Here is a 24,160-nt window from a genome sequence, read left to right as displayed (position 1 = left end):
TGAGTCGAGTTGAGCACTCACCTCTAGCCTTGTTTTTTTGGGACCAAAGACAATAATTTCTGTCTTATTTGCATTGAGCTGGAGGAAGCCCAATGCCATGATCATATGGAATGGCGGTGCAGGCTCGAAGGGCCGAATGGCCTACTCCTGCACCTAATTTCTATGTTTCTATGTTTCTATCCACTCATTGATATGTTTGACACACTGGCTCAGTGAGTGTAGGGGACTATGGTCATGTGGTGACACTACGATATATAGTTGTGTGTCATCGGCATAAGTGTGGTAGGATATGTTAAAATGCTCTATGATCTGAGCTAGGGGGAGCATATAAATGTTGAACAAAATGGGTCCAAGAATGGAGCCCTGAGGAACCCCGCATGTGAGTTTTGTACGTTCTGATTCAAAATTATCAAGGGAAACAAAATAATCCCGATCTTTCAAGTAAGATTTGAACCAGTCCAGCACAGAACCAGAGAGTCCCACCCACTTCTCCAGTCTGTCAAGCAGTATGTTGTGGTCCACCGTATCAAAAGCAGCACTGAGATCTAGCAGTACCAAAACTGAAGCTTTTGATGCATCACTGTTTAGATGTATGTGGTTTAGGACTTTAGTGAGTGCAGTCTCGGTGCTGTGATGTGGCCGAAATCCCGACTGGAAAACATTAAAAATATATCCTTCAAAAATATTGGCTATATTTAAGAGGGAGTTAGATGTGGCCCTTGTGGCTAAAGGGATCAGGGGGTATGGAGAGAAGGCAGGTACAGGATACTGAGTTGGATGATCAGCCATGATCATATTGAATGGCGGTGCAGGCTCGAAGGGCCGAATGGCCCACTCCTGCACCTATTTTCTATGTTTCTATGTTTCTATCCCACTTTTGCAACCACTCCCTATACACTAGGGGCGATTGAAAGAAGCCAATTCACCTGCAATTGGTTAATAGACACAAAATGCTGGAGTAGCTCAGCGGGCCAGGCAGCTTCTCTGGAGAGAAGGGACCGGCACCATCCTATCCCCCTGGTCCAATCCCGAGTCTGAAGAAGGGTCTCGACCCGAAACGTCGCCCATTCCTTCTCTCCAGAGATGCTGCCTCACCCGCTGAGTTACTCCAGCATTTTGTGTCTACCTTCGATTTAAACCAGCATCTGCAGTTCTTTCTTACACGCCCTCCCTACCTGTGTCCAAGGCACCTCACACACACCCTTTGTTTCAGTCCCGCACGGCCCAGTTTTATCTTCTCCCTAAAATCCATAAACACAACTGCCCCGGCAGACCCATTGTTTCTGCCTGCTCCTGTCCCACTGAATTAATTTCCACATACCTGGACTCCTTCCTATCTCCCCTGGTCCAATCCCTCCCTACCTGTGTCCAAGACATCTCACAGGCCCTTTGTTTAACGAGCATCTGCAGTTCCTTCCTATCCAATTGGTTAATTGGCCAACAATCTACTTCACATTCCACCCTCAAAACCCAACTCTTTGGCCATATTTTTGCCATCAAGATTGAATCCTACCTGGGCAGCTCAATAATCTGTTGTTAAAAGTACCACATAATTAAAGATGCCAGGTATCTGGACCAGCAATGCAAAAGAAGCACGTGGGTGGAAGGTGTATTGTGATATTGATGTTGTGTCTGAGTAGCACTGCGTCTGCGTCTGTGTCTGTGTGTCTGTCTGTGTGTGTCTCCGTGTGTGTCTCCGTGTCCGTCTGTCCCTCTGTGTCTCTCTCTCTGTGTCTGTCTGTCTCTCTGTGTCTGTGTCTCTCTGTGTCTGTCTGTCTGTGTCTGTCTCTCTGTGTCTGTCTCTCTGTGTCTGTCTGTCTGTGTCTGTCTCTCTGTGTCTGTCTCTCTGTGTCTGTCTCTCTGTGTCTGTCTCTCTGTGTCTGTCTCCCTGTGTCTGTCTGTCTCCCTGTGTCTGTCTGTCTCCCTGTGTCTGTCTGTCTCCCTGTGTCTGTCACCCTGTGTCTGTCTCCCTGTGTCTGTCTCCCTGTGTCTGTCTGTCTGTCTCCCTGTGTCTGTCTGTCTCCCTGTGTCTGTCTGCCTCCCTGTGTCTGTCTGCCTCCCTGTGTCTGTCTGTCTCCCTGTGTCTGTCTCCCTGTGTCTGTCTCCCTGTGTCTGTCTCCCTGTGTCTGTCTCCCTGTGTCTGTCTCCCTGTGTCTGTCTCCCTGTGTCTGTCTGTCTCCCTGTGTCTGTCTCCCTGTGTCTGTCTGTCTCCCTGTGTCTGTCTGTCTCCCTGTGTCTGTCTGTCTCCCTGTGTCTGTCTGTCTCCCTGCGTCTGTCTGTCTCCCTGCGTCTGTCTGTCTCCCTGCGTCTGTCTGTCTCCCTGCGTCTGTCTGTCTCCCTGTGTCTGTCTGTCTCCCTGTGTCTGTCTGTCTCCCTGTGTCTGCCTGTCTCCCTGTGTCTGCCTGTCTCCCTGTGTCTGTCTCTCTGTGTGTCTGTCTGCGTGTCTGTGCATCTCGGTGTCTGTGTCTGTGTCTCTCTCTGCGTCTCTGTGCGTCTGTTAGCATCTCTGTGTTGATTTTCCAAATCCAGCTGTGCTCCTTTGAGGGAAATCTCAAACTGGGTATCACCCTGGAAGTGCGACTAGATTACGTTTTACACGTTTAAACTTTTTTATTCTCATAACTGGCCTGTTATTTTGGCTTCAGTCCAGGCACTTCACCTCCCTTCCCCATCCTTCAGTTTGTCCTGAACTATTGACAAGGCCACTTCAGACCATTACATTCTGCTCGTTAAACTGAATGGGAAAGACAATCAAGCGGCAAATTCTTATCTTGTGTAAGCACAGACATGGAACCTCCACACCTTAATTTGCACTGATTTTCTGTCTATACATGCAAGCTGATGTCCGCGGGTATTATAGTGTTGTGTTGTAGTCCACACATTGCATATGTGGGAAGGAACTGTAGATAGACACAAAATGCTGGGACATGCAGCATCTTTGGAGAGAAGGAATAGGTGACGTTTTGGGTCAAAACCCTTCTTCAGATTCTGGTTTACAATGAAGGTAGACACAAAGTGGACACACACCTTGACCTGAAACATCACCTATTCCTTTTCTCCAGATACAGACAGACAGACACACACACAGACACACACACAGACACACAGACAGACAGACAGACAGACAGACAGACACACAGACAGACACACACACAGACAGACACACAGACAGACAGACACACAGACAGACAGACACACAGACAGACAGACACACAGACAGACACACAGACAGACACACAGACACACACACAGACACACACACAGACACACACACAGACACACACACAGACACACACACAGACACACACACAGACACACACACAGACACACACACAGACACACACACAGACACACACACAGACACACACACAGACAGACACACAGACAGACACACAGACACACACACAGACAGACACACAGACAGACAGACACACAGACAGACACACAGACAGACAGACACACAGCCAGACAGACACACAGCCAGACAGACACACAGCCAGACAGACACACAGACAGACAGACACACAGACAGACAGACACACAGACAGACACACACACAGACAGACACACACACAGACAGACACACACACAGACAGACACACACACAGACAGACACACACACAGACACACACACACAGACACACACACACAGACACACACACACACAGACACACACACACACACACACACACACAGACACACACACACACACAGACACACAGACAGGCACACAGACACACACACACAGACACACACACAGACACACACACAGACACACACAGACACACAGACAGACACACAGACACACAGACAGACACACAGACACACAGACAGACACACAGACACACACACAGACACACAGACAGACACACAGACAGGCACACAGACAGACACACAGACAGACACACACACAGACAGACACACACACAGACAGACAGACACACACACAGACAGACACACACACAGACAGACAGACACACACACAGACAGACACACACACAGACAGACACACACACAGACAGACACACACAGACAGACACACACACAGACAGACACATACACAGACACACACACACACAGACACACACACAGACACACACACACACAGACACACACACACACACAGACACACACACACACACAGACACACACACACAGACAGACACACAGACACACACACAGACACACACACAGACACACACACACACACACAGACAGACATACACACACACAGACAGACACACACACAGACACACACACACACAGACACACACACACACAGACACACACACACAGACACACACACACAGACACACACACACACAGACACACACACACACAGACACACACACACACACACACACACACACACACAGACACACACACACAGACACACACACACAGACACACACACACAGACACACACAGACACACACACACACAGACACACACACACACAGACACACACACACACAGACACACACACACAGACACACACACACAGACAGACACACACAGACAGGCACACAGACACACACACAGACACACACACAGACACACACACAGACACACACACAGACACACACACAGACAGACACACAGACACACAGACAGACACACAGACATCACCTATTCCTTTGACTCACAGTTACTCCAGCATTTTGTGTCTATCCACGGTTTTATATACTGGTCTGGCTTTAAATTTGTTCCAGAGTCATTGTGATAATTAGTGCGGAGTCAGGATCTCTTCACTATTGTGGTCATTTACAATTCCCATTTTTTTCCCCCTCCGTGAATTTCCATTTTAAATTCAGCACGTATAAATATTTGGGGGGTGCGGGGGGGTGGGGGTTGTGCACGCCCAGACCCGCCTTTACCCAACCCTTTGTTTCTCTGCCCGTGTAAATCTATCTGCAGCCTAGCTACAAGCTGGCTCACTGCCCAGCTTGCCACTGAATGAAATATTGTACTCCTGTCCATAGCCCCTGATTCACAGTGAATGAGTAAACCCCATGGGACTTGTGGTGTACTACTTCCAATTTGATGGTTGCATTGTGAATGCCCTGTGTTTTTTTTTCTGTCTTGCCCGTAATACATAAAGAGACCACTCAGCATTTGTCATCAAGGCTGCAGGGTTGATATCGATTGAATTGTTTCATAACCTATTTTTATTTCATGTGATTCAACAAACCTGAGCTCCCCTGCCTTTCATTAGTTTAGTTTCGAGATGCAGTGGAGAAACAGGCCCTTCGGCCCACAGGTGACTGTTTTGTTAACTAGATACCTCTAGTTTCCCTCTCCACTGACTCTCAGTCTGAAGAAGGGTCTCGACCCGAAACGTCACCCATTCCTTCTCTCCAGAGATGCTGCCTCACCCGCTGAGTTACTCCAGCATTTTGTCTTATGAACAGTTAATTTAATTTGTGTGAGATACAATAAAAGGAATAGATTCTCTCCGCTCCGTTAGAGGTTCTAGGTAGAGCTGCTGCCTTACAACGCTAGAGATCTAGATTCGATCCTGACTATGGGTGCTGTCTGTAAGGAATGTGTACGTTCTCCCCGTGACCTGCGTGGGTTTTCCCCGGGATCTCCGGTTTCCTCCCACACTCCAATGACGCACAGGTTTGCAGGTTAATTGCCTTCGGTGAAATTGTCCCTAGCATGCGTGGGATAGTGTTGATGTGCGGGGATCGCTGGTCGGCGCGGACCCGGTGGGCCGACAAAGCGTTGTCACGTTTATCCAGCCTCCCTCGAAATGTTTCGACACTATTCACTTCAAGCATTCGTTATGGGCACAATGTCCACACCCTGCCCACTCTCCCAGTAAAGCAGCTTCCCTGAACTCTCCAGTTGTCACTGTGTGGTATTTATTCCCTCTTGCGCAAGTGAAACTTATCCCTTCACTACATCTACCATGCCAAAATCTTTTCATAACCTTAAAGGACTCTATCATGTTGCCCCAGCATTTATTTTGAGAAAAGACTTCCAGCCTGTTTGATCAGGTCTAATACCGTCTGCTGAGCCAGTGAATATTGCAAATGGTTTCTATTTTAATTTAGTTTTGAGACACAGTGCGGAAACAGGCCCTTCGGCCCGTTCCGTCCAGCGATTCCCGCACAGTAATACTATCCGACACACTTTACAATTTTACCAAGCCAATTAGCCTACAACGGTATAGGTCTTTGGAGTATGGGAGGAAACCGGAGCACCCGGAGAAAACCCACACAGGTCACGGTGAGAACGTACAGACAGCACCAGTAGTCAGGATCAGGATGGAATCCGGGTCTCTGGCGCTGTGAGGCAGCACCTCACACCGTGGCTAAGGGGCCTGTTGGTTGCCTTTCTGTGTAGCATTCTACTGGGGCGTTTCCTTGCATCAGAGAATGTTCGGGTACTCCTGCACCTATTTTCTATGTTGACCAGGGAGTTTCGGAGGGAGCGGTCTCTGCGGAAAGCAGAAAGGGGTGGCGAAAATGTTGGAGGATTATATGGTGTATGCGACGGCTGATGGGGTGGAAGATGAGTTCCTCGGTAATTCTTTCTGTGAGTTAAAATGATGGTTGTATTCTTCATTCTTCATTGTTCTCCCACAGGCCATTGTTCGAGGCAGCAAGATTGGAATCGATGGCTCGCTAAACTGGCTTCTGGATGAGTTTGAGAATGTTTCCGTCACCCGCTCCAATTCGCTGCGGCGAGGGAGCCCGCCGTCGCTGCCCCATCGCGACCAAGCGCAGGATGTGATGCACAGGAACGGGATGCACGACGGCCACCCCAGGGGCGCCTACCCAGCAGAGCTGGAGAGGTACCACGAGCACCGGGCGAGAACTGACGTGGCCAGGCCGGGCTCGCGGGACGAGAGGGACCAGGGCAGGGACGACCGGCACAGGAGCCGGCAGCACGGCGAGCGGGACGAGGGGCGGGCGTACCCGCAGCAGCCCAGGGGGCAGGAGCCGAGCCGGACCGGCCACCGCGACAAGGAGCCGCGCCCCGATCACCGCAAGGCCTCCGACGCCAGGGGCAAGGGGGACGGCCGCAGGGGCCACCCCGGCGAGCGCGAGGCCAACCATGTGGGCGAGCAGGAACACTTGGCGAGGCGGGAGAGGAACGACGGCGCCGACAAGAGGCCAAAGTCCACGTACACGGGCGAGATCAGCCCGCAGTCCCCGCGGGACAAGCGACCCCTCTCCGGGGCAAACGCCCGCTCTCCAAACGTTCCCGATGCCGATGGAGCGTTGAAGAGCATGCACCACCTGGCAAGACCCTTCAATACCTACCCAATGGCCGATACATCGGCAAATAGGGGCACCAGCAGCCAGGTCTGTATGGCACTTTGTACCGCTCCTGCAATAGTCATTATAAATATTGTTCCCTCAGGGAAATTCAGATGCCCAAGTCAAGTCACATTTATTTATATAGCACATTTAAAAAACAACTCTCGTTGGCCAAAGTGCTTTACATTTGTTATAAGAATAGTATAAACAAACAAACTACATACATATATACATATAGCCCTCGCTCAGTGGACGTCAGGAAAGGCTTGGGAGTATAGATAAGATTTTAGTCTTGACTTAAAGGAGTCGATGGAGGGGGCAGTTCTGATGGGAAGGGCGATGCTGTTCCACAGTCTAGGAGCTGCAACCGCAAAGGCGCGGTCGATCGCCCCTAAGCTTATGCCTAGACCGCGGGATATTCAGCAGCCCCAAGTCGGCCGATCTGAGGGACCTGGAGGTGGAGCGGTGGGTGAGAAGACTTTTAATGTAGGAGGGGGCAAGCCCATTGAGGGCTTTGTAGACATGGAGGAGGGTCTTGAAATGTATACGGAACCGCACCGGGAGCCAGTGGAGAGAGGCCAGGATCGGGGTGATGTGGTCCCCGTCAGGAGTCTCGCTGCGGCGTTTTGGACCAGTTGCAGGCGGGATAGGGAAGATTGGCTGATGCCAGTGAAAAGAGAGTCCAGAAGCCCCCAACCAACAAACCCACACATTCAAAACGAACGCAGACAGAAAATACATCAAATACAATGTGGACACTACCTAAGAGCAATAAATACCTAAAAAGACCAATAATTAACAATTAAAAAGACAAAAAATGCAAAAATGCATCCCCCTACAGCCTAGCGGTCCGAATTATAAAATCTAATGGCTGCAGGGGTTCAGTTCACCCACTGCCCACAACTTCTCTACCCTGTCTCTCGCACCTGCCATTCTTATCTCATGAGTTCATAAGTTGTAGGTAGAGAAACTCAGCAGGTGAGGCAGCATCTATGGAGCGAAGGAAATAGGCAACGTTTCGGGCCAAATCCCTTCTTCAGACCCTCCTTCTCCATAAGTTATAGGAGCAGAATTGGGCCATTCAGCCCATTAAGTCTACTCTGCCCAAGAAGGAACTGCAGATGCTGGAGAATTGAAGGTAGACAAAAATGCTGGAGAAATTCATCGGGTGCAGCAGCATCTATGGAGCGAAGGAAATAGGCGACGTTTTCGTGCCGAAACCGAAAGTCTGAAGAAGTGTTTCGGCCCGAAACGTTGCCTATTTCCTTCGCTCCATAGATGCTGCTGCACCCGCTGAGTTTCTCCAGCAATTAAGTCTACTCCGCCATTCAATCGTGGCTGATCAGTCTCTCCCTCTCAACTCCTTTCTCCCCACAACCCCTGACACCCGTACTAATCAAGAATCTATTATTCACCGCCATGAAAATATCCATTGACTTGGCCTTCACAGCCTTCTGTGGCAATGAATTCCACAGAGTCACCACCATCCAACTATAGAAATTCCTCCTCATCTCCTTTCTAAAGGTGCGACTATTTTGTCTGAGGCTGTGGCCTCTGGTCCTTAACTCTCCCACTAGTGGAAACGCTCTCTACGCATCCACCCTATCCAGGCCTTTCACTATTCGGTAAGTTTCAATGAGGTCCCCCCCATCATCCTTCTAAACTCCAGCGAGTACAGGCCCAGCCTAAAGCTCATCACGTGTTAACCAGTCGTTCCTGGGATCGTTCTCGTAAACCTCCTCTGGGCCCTCTCCAATGCCAGCACATCCTCCCTCCGATATGGGACCCAAAACTGCTCGCAATACCTTGTCTCTGGGGATTGTTCCAACCGTCTGCCTGTCCACACCCCTCCCCCCCCCCCCCCCCCCCCCTCACATACATGTCAACCTACCATCTACCATGCTTTGTCCTGCCTCTCCTCTTTCTCAGCCTGCACCCAAAACTATCCATGTTCTCCAGAGATGCTGCCTCACCTACTGTGACTCCAGCACCTGGTGTCCCTTGTGCGGTAGATAAAAGTGCTGGAGAAACTCAGCGGGTGCAGCAGCATCTATGGAGCAAAGGAAATAGGCAACGTTTCGGGCCGAAACCCTTCTTCAGACTGTCCCTTGTACAGTTATAAATATGAAATATACAAGCAGAATTGTGTCAGAAAGGAAAGTAATACCTATTGATCACATTGAATGGTGGTGCTGGCTTGAGGGGCCGAATGGCCTACTCCTGCACCTATTGTCTATTGTAATCCCATTCACTTCCAATGTGATAGATGCATTAAGTTTGGATCTATATGAAGATGTAAGTGCATTCCATTTAGAGCAACAGTGTTCAATTCTGGGCAGCAGACTTGAGGGGTGGGGTGCGGGCAAGGGGGAAGATAATGTCTTGAGAAGAACCTTGACCCGAAACGTCAACCGTCCATTTCCTCCGCAGATGCTGCCCGGCCTGCTGAATCCTTCCGGGTGACGGCCTCTGGTGTCATCGGTTCCCACCTCCTGCCTTCCGTAGCTTGCATGCCGACGCTCCCAGTTCTTAACTAGTGTTCTCTGCAGACACGCATAGCCGTGTACCAAGGCTCTCGAATGCCAGTATTAGCTTGTGGTGGAAGATTTAATTTAACAAGATATATTGAGGCTTTTAAGCTGCTTTATGATGCAGGGCCAGCTGTGACATCAGAGCATTGAATGTAATCTAGGCTTAAAGCTGCCAAAGGTGATGGTAACATTTCAATGAGGAAATGTTATCGACCATGGTGCATATATGATTTTTTTTGGTCTCCGTGCTGTGTCTTTATAGTATGCTGGGGCACAGTGGGAATGGTGCACAGTGCACCCTGTGTTGCTGGAAGCCAATAGACAATAGGTGCAGGAGTAGGCCATTCGGCCCTTCGAGCCAGCACGGACATTCAATGTGATCATGGCTGATCATCCATGGAGGAAAAGCAATTAATGGAGCCATCCAAGAACTGAGGGAGCTGCAGCAACAGCTAGCATTGTTTGACTTTTCTCTTCTCTCTCTCTCTCCCTCCTCCAAGCCTCTCTCTCCCCTCCTCCTTCCCTCTGTCACCACCCCCGATGCCTCACCACCCAGTTCCAAGCCTCTCCCCGCTTCTCCATTTCCCCCCCCACAGCCGGTGAAGACATTTTTTGGCACTTTCTTATCTAACTTGCTGGGTTGAATGTGTAGGAAGGAACTTCAGATTATACCAATGGTAGAGGCACAGCATGTCGGCATCTCTGGAGAAAAGGACCAGGTGATTCGGGTCGGAAACATCTCCTTCAGGATTTTGAAGACAGTTTCTGACCCTTTCCTCCACAGATGCTGCCTGACCCGCTGGGTTGCTTCAGCACTTTGTGTCTTATCAGCTAGGTTGATTCCTCAGTTGAGAGTTTGTGACCCATCTGTACGTGTGACATTCTCTCTGAATTCTTCCCCGCCCCTGTCTCCTCCCCAACACCTCTCCCTGATTCCTGCTTCCCCCCCCCCCCCCCCCATCTCCCAGTTCATGCGTTTTCCTTCCTCCCCCTCATCGCTCCCACCATGCCTGCCCCTCTTCCTCCTCCTCCCGACCCTGCCTCACTTCCTCCTCCCTCGCCCTTCCTCCATCCCTGCCCCCTGCCCCCTCCTCTCTTCCTCCCTGGTCCCTGACCCACTCTCCTCTCCACCTTCCCTCTCCCACCTTCCTGGTCCCTGCCCCGCCCCCCCTTCATTCTCTCTCCCTCCTCCCCCCCCCCACTCCCTGCCCCTCTGTCGATTGGTGTGAATGTGCTAAGTTCTAAGATGTTAATTCAGTGCTAATACAAAAATGCTGGAGAAACTCAGCGGGTGCAGCAGCATCTATGGAGCGAAGGAAATAGGCAACGTTTCGGGCCGAATAGGGAACTGTTTTAGGAAATAGGCAACGTTTCGGGTCGAATAGGGAACTGTTTTAGGAAATAGGCAACGTTTCGGGCCAAATAGGGAACTGTTTTAGGAAATAGGCAACGTTTCGGGCCGAATAGGGAACTGTTTTAGGAAATAGGCAACGTTTCGGGCCGAATAGGGAACTGTTTTAGGAAATAGGCAACGTTTCAGGCCGAATAGGGAACTGTTTTAGGAAATAGGTAACGTTTCGGGCCGAAACCCTTCTGGGTTTCGGCCCGAAACGTTGCCTATTTCCTTCGCTCCATAGATGCTGCTGCACCCGCTGAGTTTCTCCGGCACTTTTGTCTACCTTCGATTTTCCAGCATCTGCAGTTCCTTCTTAAACACAATACGAAGTGCTGGAGGAACTCCTCAAATGGGGCCAGTTTTTGGCTTGGTTAGATTTTGTATGTCTGTGATGGATACCTCCAGTTTAAATTCCATTTGGAATATTTTGGAGGACCAAGAAACCAAGGATATATCGGGCTCTCTCTAACTTGTCTTTCTCCCCTTCGCTTCAGGTTGACCTCCGGGTTGGAATACCCCACGACCTCAGACACAATGGACCCAACGTGGCCAAACACAGCCCGACTAGACCGGAACAGGGCCACTTCAAAGGGGCCCCGGTGGACCCCGCGCCCAGCGGCCTGGCCCCGAACGCTTCCGACACGCACCCGGCCCGAAGCCCCCAGCCCGGCCCCCCGGCCTCGTACCCCGCCCCCCCCCCGGGGCCCGACCTCCGCTCGCCCCAGCGGGAGCCCCAGCGGGTGTCCCACGAGCAGTTCCGGGCCGCCCTGCAGATGGTGGTGGACCCGGGAGACCCCCGCACCTACCTGGACAACTTCATCAAGATCGGCGAGGGATCGACCGGCATCGTCTGCATCGCCACCGTGAAGAGCACCGGCAAGCTGGTCGCCGTCAAGAAGATGGACCTGCGCAAGCAGCAGCGGAGGGAGCTGCTCTTCAATGAGGTAACGTGGGGCCCCTTGTGGGGGCAAGAGAGGGGCGCTCTTGTGGGGGAGGGGGAGGGGCGCTCTTGTGTGGGAGAGAGTGCCCCCCCTTGTGTGGGAGAGAGTGCCCCCCTTTTGTGGGGGAGAGAGGGGGGCGCCCTTGTGTAGGGGAGAGTGCCCCCCCTTGTGTGGGAGAGAGTGCCCCCCTTTTGTGGGGGAGAGAGAGGGGCGCCCTTGTGTAGGGGAGAGTGCCCCCCCCCTTGTGTGGGAGAGAGTGCCCCCCTTTTGTGGGGGAGAGAGTGGGGCGCCCTTGTGTAGGGGAGAGTGCCCCCCCCTTGTGTGGGAGAGAGTGCCCCCCTTTTGTGGGGGAGAGAGGGGGGCGTTCTTGTGTGGGGGAGAGTGCCCCCCCTTATGTGGGAGAGAGTGCCCCCCTTTTGTGGGGGAGAGAGAGGGGCGCCCTTGTGGGGGAGAGAGTGCCCCCCTTTTTTTGTGGGGGAGAGAGAGGGGCGCCATTCTGGGGAGAGGGCCCCCCCCTTGTGTAGGGGAGAGGACCCCCCCTCTTGTGTAGGGAGAGGGCCCCCCTCTTGAGGGGGAGAGGGCCCCCCCTTTGTGGGGGAGAGGGGGGCCACCTGTGGACCCAGGCTTCCCCTGCACGCAGTCTAACGGCACACGTAACCACCCAGCGTGTCTTCAGCCAAACTCGGCCACAGGCTCTCTGCGGTTTACTCTCAAACCTCCCAGCCTCCACACCTTCACTCAGAAAGCTCCACTCTACCACACTGCCCTCTCCTGCTCCCACTCCCCCGCTCTCTCTCTTTTCCGGTCTTTCCCTGCTCTCCACCCTGTTTCCCTTCTTTCTCTGTCCCCACTTTCTCTCTCTCTCTCTCTCTCTCTCTCTCTCTCTCTGTCAAGTCAAGTTTGTTCATCACATACACATACGAGATGTGCAGTGAAATGAAAAGTGGCAATGCTCGCGGACTTTTGTGCAAAAAAACTACAAACAAACAACAAACAGAATCACATATTCACATATTACATATTTGTGGGAGGGAAGATGAAGGAAAAAATCAGCAATTTAAAAAATACACCACACAACAGAAAATTGGTCCAGTGAAGTTAGTCGCTGGAGAGATAGGAGTTTACAGTCCTAATGGCCTCTCGGAAGAAACTCCTTCTCATCCTCTCCGTTCTCACAGCATAGCAACGGAGGCGTTTGCCTGACCGTAGCAGCTGGGGTGGAAGGGGTCTCCCATGATCTTGTTGGCTCTGGAGTTGCACCTCCTGATTCGGCCGAACGCACTACTCTCTGCAGAGCCTTCTTGTCCTGGGCAGAGCAGTTCCCAAACCAAATTGTGATATTTCCGGACAAGATGCTTTCCACAGCCGCTGAGTGGAAGCACTGGAGGATCCTCCGAGACACTCTGAATTTCCTCAATTGCCTCTCTCCCTCCCACATTTCTTGCATGTTCTCTTCCTGCCTTTCCCCATTTTTTTTTCGCTCTCTCTTCTCACTACCTCTGCCCTCTCTCGATCTCGTTTCCGCATCTCACCCCCTCCTCATTCCACTCATTTCATCTCTGTTTGGGCAGAGGTGCATCCTCCTTTGCCCCGACCTGCGTGCTATCCCTTCTGCTGAGCTGTGTATCAAAGTTGGCTGCCTGACAGCGCTGGAATTCCCCCGCCTTGCTCTGTCCTTGGACACGTTCTAACTTGCAATTAGCAAAGAATTCCCAGCAGAGCTGCCTGTTCCCACCCTTCCACTCCTCCGCCGATTTCGCTGGAGGTAGCACCAGTTGTTTGGTTTCACTTTAATCATCATCTCTCCTCCTCCCTCCTTCCTCTCTGCTTCCTCTTATCCTACCACCCCATCTCCAAACCATTCCCCCCTCTCCCATTACGTCAATAGACAATAGGTGCAGGAGTGGGCCATTTGGCCCTTCGAGCCAGCACTGCCATTCAAAGTGATCATGGCTGATCATCCCTAATCAGTACCCCGTTCCTGCCTTCTCCCCATATCCCCTGACTCCGCTATCTTTTAGAGTCCTATCTAGCTCTCTCTTGAAAGCATCCAGAGAACCTGCCTCCACCGCCCTCTGAGGCAGAGAATTCCACAGACTCACAACTCTCTGTGACAAAAAGTGTTTCCTCGTCTCCGTTCTAAATGGCTCGGTTCGAAAACGTCCAATCCCCCGGCGTGTCTTCCTGGGCGACCATCAGAGACTGACTGCCAGTGGCCGGGGTCTGTTGCTTCTTCCTGTTTTAGTTTACTTTAGAGATACGGCGCAGAAACTGGCCCTTCGGCCCACCGAGTCTGCGCTGCCCAGCGATCCCCACAAGCTAACACTATCCTACACTCACTGGGGACAATTTACAATGATACCAAAGCCAATTAATCTACAAACCCGCACATCTTTGGAGTGTGGGAGGAAACCGCAGATCTCGGGAGAAAGTCCACGCAGGTCACACTGAGAGCGTACAAACTCCGTACAGACAGCATCATGCTCCCACTTTTGCACTTAACGTAGGCAGACATTTCAAATGCCTCCTTCACCACGTTGTCCACCTGTCTCGCCACCTTTAGGGAATTGTGGACGTGTACTTAAAGGTTTAATAATAATAATAATGGATGGGATTTATATAGCGCCTTTCTAATACTCAAGGCGCTTTACATCGCATTATTCATTCACTCCTCAGTCACACTCGGTGGTGGTGAGCTACTTCTGTAGCCACAGCTGCCCTGGGGCAGACTGACGGAAGCGTGGCTGCCAATCTGCGCCTACGGCCCCTCCGACCACCACCAATCACTCACACACATTCACACACACATTCACACACAGGCAAAGGTGGGTGAAGTGTCTTGCCCAAGGACACACACAGGCAAAGGTGGGTGAAGTGTCTTGCCCAAGGACACAACGACAGTATGCACTCCAAGCGGGATTCGAACCGGCTACCTTCCGGTTGCCAGCCGAACACTTAGCCCATTGTGCCATCTGTCGTCCCAAGTTTAGTTTAGAGATACAGCGCGTGGAACAGGCCGTTCGCCCCACCGAATCCATCTCCGACCAGCGTTCCCCACACACTAAACCCTGTCCTACACACTCTAGGAACAATTTACAATCATACCAAGCCAATTAATCTACAAACCTGCAAGTCTTTGGAGTGTGGGAGGAAACCGGAGCACACGGAGAAAACCCACGCAGGTCACGGGGAGAACGTACAAACTCCGTACAGGCAGCACCTGTAGTCCGGATCGAACCCGGGGCTCTGGCACTGTGAGGCAGCAACTCTACCGCTGCGCGGCCCGTCTCTCTGATCTCTGTGTTCTGTAACATCAGATCTCGCTGTTGGGCGAAACCAATAAGCTATGGAGCGTTAATCCTGATGGGAGAAAGGCCTTTTGTCGCTTGCGGTTGTGTTTTCTGCGTGAGGCACGAGGAGGTAATCTCGGTGGTGGCCATGACTGCCTCTGGCGGTGGCCATGACGGTGTCGGCGGTGGCCATGACGGTCTCTGTGGCGGTGGCCATGACGGTCTCTGTGGCGGTGGCCATGACGGTGTCGGCGGTGGCCATGCCGGTCTCTGTGGCGGTGGCCATGACGGTGTCGGCGGTGGCCATGACGGTGTCTGTGGCGGTGGCCATGACGGTGTCAGCGGCGGTGGCCATGACGGTGTCAGCGGCGGTGGCCATGACGGTGTCTGTGTCGGTGGCCATGACGGTGTCTGTGTCGGTGGCCATGACTGTGTCTGTGGCGGTGGCCATGACGGTGTCTGTGGCGGTGGCCATGACGGTGTCTGTGGCGGTGGCCATGACGGTGTCTGTGGCGGTGGCCATGACGGTGTCTGTGGCGGTGGCCATGACGGTCTCTGGCGGTGGCCATGGCGGTGTCGGCGGTGGCCATGACGGTCTCTGTGGCGGTGGCCATGACGGTGTCGGCGGTGGCCATGACGGTCTCTGTGGCGGTGGCCATGACGGTGTCTGTGGCGGTGGCCATGACGGTGTCGGCGGTGGCCATGACGGTCTCTGTGGCGGTGGCCATGACGGTGTCTGTGGCGGTGGCCATGACGGTGTCTGTGGCGGTGGCCATGACGGTGTCGGTGGTGGCCATGACGGTGTCGGCGGTGGCCATGACGGTCTCTGGCGGTGGCCATGACGGTCTCTGGCGGTGGCCATGGCGGTGTCGGCGGTGGCCATGACAGTGTCTGTGGCGATGGCCATGACGGTGTCTGTGGCGGTGGCCATGGCGGTGTCTGTGGCGGTGGCCATGACGGTCTCTGGCGGTGGCCATGGCGGTGTCGGCGGTGGCCATGACAGTGTCTGTGGCGGTGGCCATGACGGTGTCTGTGGCGATGGCCATGACGGTGTCTGTGGCGGTGGCCATGACGGTGTCTGTGGCGGTGGCCATGACGGTCTCTGGCGGTGGCCATGGCGGTGTCGGCGGTGGCCATGACGGTCTCTGTGGCGGTGGCCATGACGGTGTCGGCGGTGGCCATGACGGTCTCTGTGGTGGTGGCCATGACGGTGTCTGTGGTGGTGGCCATGACGGTGTCGGCGGTGGCCATGACGGTCTCTGTGGCGGTGGCCATGACGGTGTCTGTGGCGGTGGCCATGACGGTGTCGGCGGTGGCCATGACGGTGTCGGCGGTGGCCATGACGGTCTCTGTAGCGGTGGCCATGACGGTCTCTGGCGGCGGTGGCCATGACGGTGTCGGCGGTGGCCATGACGGTCTCTGGCGGTGGCCATGACGGTGTCGGCGGTGGTGGCCATGACGGTGTCGGCGGTGGCCATGACGGTCTCTGGCGGTGGCCATGACGGTGTCGGCGGTGGTGGCCATGGCGGTGTCGGCGGTGGTGGCCATGACGGTGTCGGCGGTGACCATGACGGTGTCGGCGGTGGCCATGACGGTCTCTGTGGCGGTGGCCATGACGGTGTCGGCGGTGGCCATGACGGTGTCGGCGGTGGCCATGGCGGTGTCGGTGGCGGTGGCCATGACGGTGTAGGCGGTGGCCATGACGGTGTCTGTGGCGGTGGCCATGACGGTCTCTGCGGCGGCTGCCATGACGGTGTCGGCGATGGCCATGACAGTCATTTGTCTCCTTTCTCCCCCCCCCCCTCTGCAGGTTGTGATAATGCGTGACTACCATCATGAAAATGTGGTGGAGATGTACAATAGCTATCTCGTGGACGATGAGCTGTGGGTGGTGATGGAATTCCTGGAGGGGGGAGCACTGACTGACATCGTAACACACACCAGGTATGGATCAGAGTTGCATCAACTCAGCTTCAGTGTATCAGAAACTCTAGATTCGTCAACTCAACCCCCAGGCCTGCGTTTCAGTGATGGACGGACTGAGAGGGTGCTACACTGATTTTTTTTAAAGATCGTTTTTAATCCCCAAGAGATAAAGCCCCCAATAAAATTCATAAGTAATGGGAGCAAAATTATACCATTCGGCCCATCAAGTCTACTCCACCGTTCAATCATGGCTGGTCTATCTTTCCCACTCAACTCCATTCTCCTGCCTTCTCCCCATAACCCCTGACACCCGTACTAATCAAGAATCTATCAACCTCCACCTTTTAAAATATCCATTGACTTGACCTCCGCAGCCTTCTGTGTCAATGAATTCCACAGATTCACCACCCCCTGACTAAAGAAATTCCTCCTCATCTCTTTCCTGAAAGGTACATCCTTTTACTCTGAGGCTGTGCCCTCTGGTCCTAGACTCTCCCACTAGTGGAAACATCCTCTCCACATCCACTCTATCCAGGCCTTTCACTATTTGAAATCGGCAAGGTAATAAAGAGGGCATTTTTATTGCCCCCTTACATGGGCCTTAAAGATCACATGGTACTCGCTAAAAGATCGGGGGCGGAGAGACAGACTTTTTCTCTCTGTTAAAATGTCCACAGAACAGAATGTTCTTGTTATTTGTAAGAGCTTGCTAAACACAAACCAGCTACTGTGTGCCTTGCAATGCAGCAGGTTCTATATTTAAAAAGTAATTCATTGACTGTAAAGTACTTTGGACTGGTCTGAAAGGGACGAGAAAGTTGCTATAGAAACGCAAACCTCTCTGAACACTGGGAGATGGTTTGATGCCAGGCCCAACAGCCCAGCCCAGCACACTCGGTCGCGATCCACGACACAGACCGAGTCCCCATCACTTCGATAAGACGCTACATTCAGGTCGGGCATTCAGAAGTTGTGGTGGGGGAACTGTGGAGAGAATCCTCTCTTCTCGTCGACCTTGTTGTCCATCTCTGATCCACGCTCCAAGCAGCCGGGGCAGGTGTCAGGTCTCATCTGGCCGCTGCCCAGCACTAACTTTCAAAAGAAAATTGAGAGGAGATTTAAAGAACAAAGTTGCCACGGCTACGGAAGAGGCACGATGGGCTGAACGCTGTGTGTGTGTGTGTGTGATTCTCCGAAAAAGAGGAACAGTGTCGAGTGGCCACGCTCACAAATTTAAAACCTCATGCACAAAGCCTAAATTGTCAGTGAGTGATAATCCATCTCGCCAAGGGATACAGTACTTCTGAATAAATAAGCTGATTTTCTTTGCAAGATCTTTCATCTGCGCTAGTATAGGTTAGTTTACAGGGTGGAAAGAGGCCCTTCGGCCCACCGAGTCCGCACCGCTCCGACCAGCGATCCCCGCACGCTAACACTATCCTACACACAGAACCCGGGTTCGATCCTGACTACGGGTGCTGTCTGTACAAGGTTTGGACTCTGACCTCGTGGGTTTTCTCCGGGTGCTCCGGTTTCCCCCCCACACTCCAAAGACGTGCGGGTTTGTAGCTTAATTGGTTTCAGCAAAATTGTAAATTGTCCCGAGAGTGAGTGTGTGGTGCTGCTAGTGCTGGTCGGCGTGGACTCAGTGGGTCAAAGGGCCCGTGTTTCTCGAAAGTCTAAAATTGAGTCTCACTGTGAAACGGTTTGCTTCTTTGCATTCTGTCCTACATAACTTTGGCTTATATTATTTGGCAGAGATGTTGCAGTTTGATTGATTGAAAGATACATACTGTCCGTCGATCACCCGCTCGCACTATTTCTATGCTATCTATCCCTCTTCCTCATCAATTGGGACGACAGATGGCACAATGGGCTAAGTGTTCGGCTGGCAACCGGAAGGTAGCCGGTTCGAATCCCGCTTGGAGTGCATACTGTCGTTGTGTCCTTGGGCAAGACACTTCACCCACCTTTGCCTGTGTGTGAATGTGTGTGAGTGATTGGTGGTGGTCGGAGGGGCCGTAGGTGCAGATTGGCAGCCACGCTTCCGTCAGTCTGCCCAGGGCAGCTGTGGCTACAGAAGTAGCTTACCACCACCGAGTGTGACTGAGGAGTGAATGAATAATGCGATGTAAAGCGCCTTGAGTATTAGAAAGGCGCTATATAAATCCCATCCATTATTATTATTATTATTATTATTATCCACTCCCTCCCTGGCTAGAAGCAATTCACAGAGGGCCATTTAACCTTTGGGATGTGGGATGGAAAACGCACGCGGTCACGGGGAGAACATGCAAACTCCACACAGACAGCACCCGAGGTCAGGATCGAACCTGGGCCTCTGGCACTGTGAGGGCAGCCTCTCTACCAGCTGTGCCACATGCCAGCCCTTAAAGTGTTCTTGAAATAAGGGAGGGTATTCGGATGACAGGATCGGTTGCACATTATGAATAGACTACACAGACTGCTGGTGCCTGTTCATGACTCTTGGATTCTGTGCCACAGGATGAATGAAGAACAGATAGCCACCGTCTGCCTGTCTGTGCTGAAGGGGTTGGCAGTCCTCCACGCACAAGGGGTGATTCACAGAGACATCAAGAGTGACTCCATTCTCTTAACTCACGACGGAAGGGTAGGTATAAGCATCAAACTCACAGCGGATGTCTGAAGCAAACTGGCGTCTCCTAACAGTCTTATATAAATTATAATCCTCGTAGCTTGGATAATCCATTGTGTGTGTGGGAAGGAACTGCAGATGCTGGTTGACAACGAAGATAGATACAAAATGCTGGAGTAACTTGCCTCTCTCCTCCACCTCTCTCTCTCTCTCCCCTCCTCCCTCCTCCCTCCTCCCTTCTCTCTCCTCCCTCTCTCTCCTCCCTCTCTCTCCTCCCCCCTCTCTCCCTCTCCTCCCTCCCTCTCTCCTCCCCCCTCTCTCCTCCCCCCTCTCTCCTCCCTCCCTCTCTCCTCCTCTCTCTCCTGCCCCCTCTCTCCTCCCTCTCTATCTCTTCCCTCCCTCTCTCCTCCTCCCTCCCTCTCTCCTCCCCCCTCTCCCCCCCCCCCCTCTCTCCTCCCCCCCTTTCTCCTCCCCCCTCTCCCCCTCTCCCCCTCTCCCCCTCTCCCCCTCTCCCCTCTCTCCCCCCTCCTCTCCTCTCCTCTCCTCTCCCCCTCTCCCCCCTCTCCCCCCTCTCCCCCCCTCCTCTCCTCTCCTCTCCTCTCCCCCCTCTCCCCCCTCTGCCCCTCTGCCCCTCTGCCCCTCTGCCCCTCTGCCCCTCTGCCCCTCTGCCCCTCTGCCCCTCTGCCCCTCTGCCCCTCTGCCCCTCTGCCCCTCTGCCCCTCTGCCCCTCTGCCCCTCTCTCCCCCTCTCTCCCCCTCTCCCCCCTCTCCCTCTCTTTGTGTCTTGGGCTGTGCTTTGGCAATGGCCAGCTTCCAGCTCTGTGCACACAGCAGTGTGGGACAGGCAGGGCAGGAGATCTCATTACCAGAGGGGGGAATGATTTTGTTTTGAGGGGGAGGCAACTCGCCCTCCAATCAAATCCAAAAAACAAAACTTAAAAGTCTCAGTTCTAACGGTAGCAGTTTGCATGGATTGGGAATGTTGCCCCTTCGTGGCCACGTGAGGAACTACAATGGGCAGAAGGTAGACAAAAATGCTGGCGAAACTCAGCGGGTGCAGCAGCATCTATGGAGCGAAGGAAATAGGCAACGTTTCGGCCCGAAACCCTTCAGGAAGGAAATAGGTAACGTTTCGGGTCGAAACCCGGAAGGGTTTCGACCCGAAACGTTGCCTATTTCCTTCGCTCCATAGATGCTGCTGCACCCGCTGAGTTTCTCCAGCATTTTTGTCTACCTTCGATTTTTCCAGCATCTGCAGTTCCTTCTTAAACACTACAACGGGCAGAGTTATGGCAACATCAAGCTGTACGCCACTGTAACAGACCCTTTGGCCCAGCTTGTCCACGGTCAACAAGTTGGCATAGTGGGCTCGTCCAATTTATCTGCATTTAGCCCTTTGCTCTCTAAACGCTTCCCATCCATATATCTGTCAAAATGTCTTTTAAATGTCACAATTTCATCTGTTCCTATCGCTTCCTACATCGCAACATATTTCAGACATGGACTACCCTTTGAGTGGAAACAGTTGCTCCTGAGGTCCCTCTTATATCCCTCTCACCTTAAGTCTCGTCCCACTAGTTCTAAAATCCTCCACGTTGGGTAAAAAGACTGAGCGCTCACCGGATCCATGGCCCTCGTGATCTTGGACACCTCAGTCAGCTCACCCCTCATCCTCCTACACTCCAAAGGCAATCTATCCAAACTTTCCCCACAGCTCAAGTCAGCCAGTTCAGTTTAGTTGAGAGATACAGTGTGGATACAGGCCATTCGGCCCACCAAGTCCGCGCTAACCAGTGATCACATTAGCACTATCCTACACACTCTAGGGACAATTTACAATTTAACCAAAGCTAATTAACCTATAAACCTGTACGTCTTTGGAGTGTGGGAGGAAACCGGAGCGATCCTCTCTCTCCCCCCTCCTCCCTCCTCCTCCCTCCTCCCCCCCTCTCTTCCTGTATGTCTTTGGAGTGTGGGAGGAAACCGGAGCACCCAGGGAAAGCCCACGCAGGTCACTGGGAGCACGTACAAACTCCATAGAGACAGCACCTGTAGTCTGTCTGGGTGGAACCCGGGTCTCTGGCGCTGTAAGGCAACAACTCTCCCACTGCGCTGCCTATCTCGATAACATCCTGGTGAATTTCTTCTGCACCCTTTCCAATGTTAAAGGCATCCTTCCCACAGCTGATGACAAGTGGAGATTCACCCTACTGTGGAAGGCTGGAACGTTTTAGTTCAAAGTTGCGGAGGAATTTCTTTATTTGTGTTGACATTTGAGTTGTTTTTCAAAAATTGAAAGCACATTCTTCCAGTGGTTTAATGGTTTCTGTGATCACTGTCTCCCTGCATGTTGGGACATGCATGGTGTTTTGAGTTCATTAAAAATGGGGAAGGAGCCAGCAATCTGTCACCCAGCATTGGGATCCAGTGTTTACGGGGATGGCTCTTGGCAAATGGACAGCCTGTTCTGGGCCTGCACTGTAAAGGCTCCTGTGACAACACTAAATGGAGGCAATAAAAGAAAACCAGAGTTCATACTTCAAGGAATGAAATATTTTCTTTGCGAACTTATTGTTTGTGGGGGGGGAAAAAAATTCATATAGAGACAATTATTGTATTAAAGATAGACACTGTGCTGGAGTAACTCAGCAGGTCAGGCAGCATCTCTGGAGAAATAAATGGCTGACATTTCGGGTCGGGACCCTTCTTCCGACCTTCCTTGTCCTTCCTTCTTCCGAACTTCCTTGTCAGGACCAAAGTCCTGACATTCCTGGGATTTCAGGACATGCATGTTGTTTTGAGTTCATTAAAAACTCAAACTCAAACCAAAGTCCTGACATTCCTGGGATTTCAGGACTTTCATATGAAGAAAGACTGGATAGACTTGGCTTGTACTCACTAGAATTTAGAAGATTGAGGGGGGGATCTTATAGAAACTTACAAAATTCTTAAGGGGTTGGACAGGCTAGATGCAGGAAGATTGTTCCCGATGTTGGGGAAGTCCAGGACGAGGGGTCACAGTTTAAGGATAAAGGGGAAATCCTTTAGGACCGAAATGAGAAAAACATTTTTCACACAGAGAGTGGTGAATCTGTGGAATTCTCTGCCACAGAAGGTAGTTGAGGCCAGTTCAGTGGCCATATTTAAGAGGAAGTTAGATGTGGCCCTTGTGGCTAAAGGGATCAGGGGGTATGGAGAGAAGGCAGGTACAGGATGCTGAGTTGGATGATCACATTGAATGGCGGTGCAGGCTCGAAGGGCCGAATGGCCTACTCCTGCACCTATTTTCTATGTTTCTATCTTTCCTTCATCCCGACCCGAAACGCCAGCCGTCCTTTTTCTCCAGAGATATTGCCTGAGCCCCTGAGTTACTCCAGCACTTTGTATCTGCCTTTGGTGTAAACCAGCATCTGCAGTTCCTTGAATGACTGCATTATCTCTCTTCCTAATGACAGTTTCCTTACTTACACCCTCATGTATCCGTTTGCTTTTTGTTGTCACATGTGCAGAGATACAGTGAAATGCTTGCGCTGTTTGATATCCAGTCAAATCGGATCGGATCATACGATAGTTCCTCTCCTGGAAAAGCTCACAGAGTCGTCTCGTTCCGGTGCCATCTTTCAACTTCCAAGTCATAAGTTCCAGGAGAGGAATTAGGCCATTCGGCCCATCAAGTCTACTCTGCCATTCTATCATGGCTGATCTATCTCTCCCTCTCAACCCTCATTACCCTGATCTTGGTCCAAGGAGATCAGCGATTTTAAAAAATATTCTCACTATAAGGCCTGGTGTCGTGGCGGTACTGGATGGATGGTGTCGAGGTTGGGTCGGGTTGGCCCAGTGAGCTGGTGTCACCGCCTTCCGCCATTGCACCATGCAGCTGCCGCAGGCTGCGCTCTATCCGCCCGCTCGCCAGCCCGTGCAGTGTACCCTCCCCCTTCTGTCGTGGGATCGACTGGCTCCCCTTCCCCCTCCCCAATCCGGGATCTTTAAAAAGACTACAAAAAGTAGTAAACACTGCCCAGTCCATCATCGGCTCCGACCTCCCTACCATCGAGGGGATCTATCACAGTCGCTGCCTCAAAAAGGCTGGCAGCATCATCAAGGACCCACACCATCCTGGCCACACACTCATCTCCCCGCTGCCTTCAGGTAGAAGGTACAGGAGCCTGAAGACTGCAACGACCAG

The 24,160-nt window shown here is 52.3% G+C and overlaps 1 protein-coding gene across 2 annotated transcripts in view; it reads left to right on the top strand.

The window, feature by feature from the left end:
* The window catches only part of LOC116967902 (serine/threonine-protein kinase PAK 4-like), a 106,792-nt gene that overhangs the window by 77,627 nt on the left and 5,005 nt on the right, over positions 1–24,160 (top strand). For both annotated transcript variants that reach the window (XM_033014556.1, XM_033014555.1), the window contains exons 4-7: positions 6,594–7,316; positions 11,693–12,142; positions 17,240–17,373; positions 19,861–19,987. In XM_033014556.1, the coding sequence (XP_032870447.1) occupies positions 6,594–7,316; positions 11,693–12,142; positions 17,240–17,373; positions 19,861–19,987 (1,434 nt within the window). The remainder of the gene's footprint in view (positions 1–6,593; positions 7,317–11,692; positions 12,143–17,239; positions 17,374–19,860; positions 19,988–24,160) is intronic.

The sequence above is a fragment of the Amblyraja radiata genome, chromosome 41 (assembly GCF_010909765.2).
Source record: "Amblyraja radiata isolate CabotCenter1 chromosome 41, sAmbRad1.1.pri, whole genome shotgun sequence".
NCBI lineage: Eukaryota > Metazoa > Chordata > Chondrichthyes > Rajiformes > Rajidae > Amblyraja > Amblyraja radiata.
Note: the sequence above shows the minus strand (reverse complement) of the source record. Positions and strands in the feature narration are given on the sequence as shown.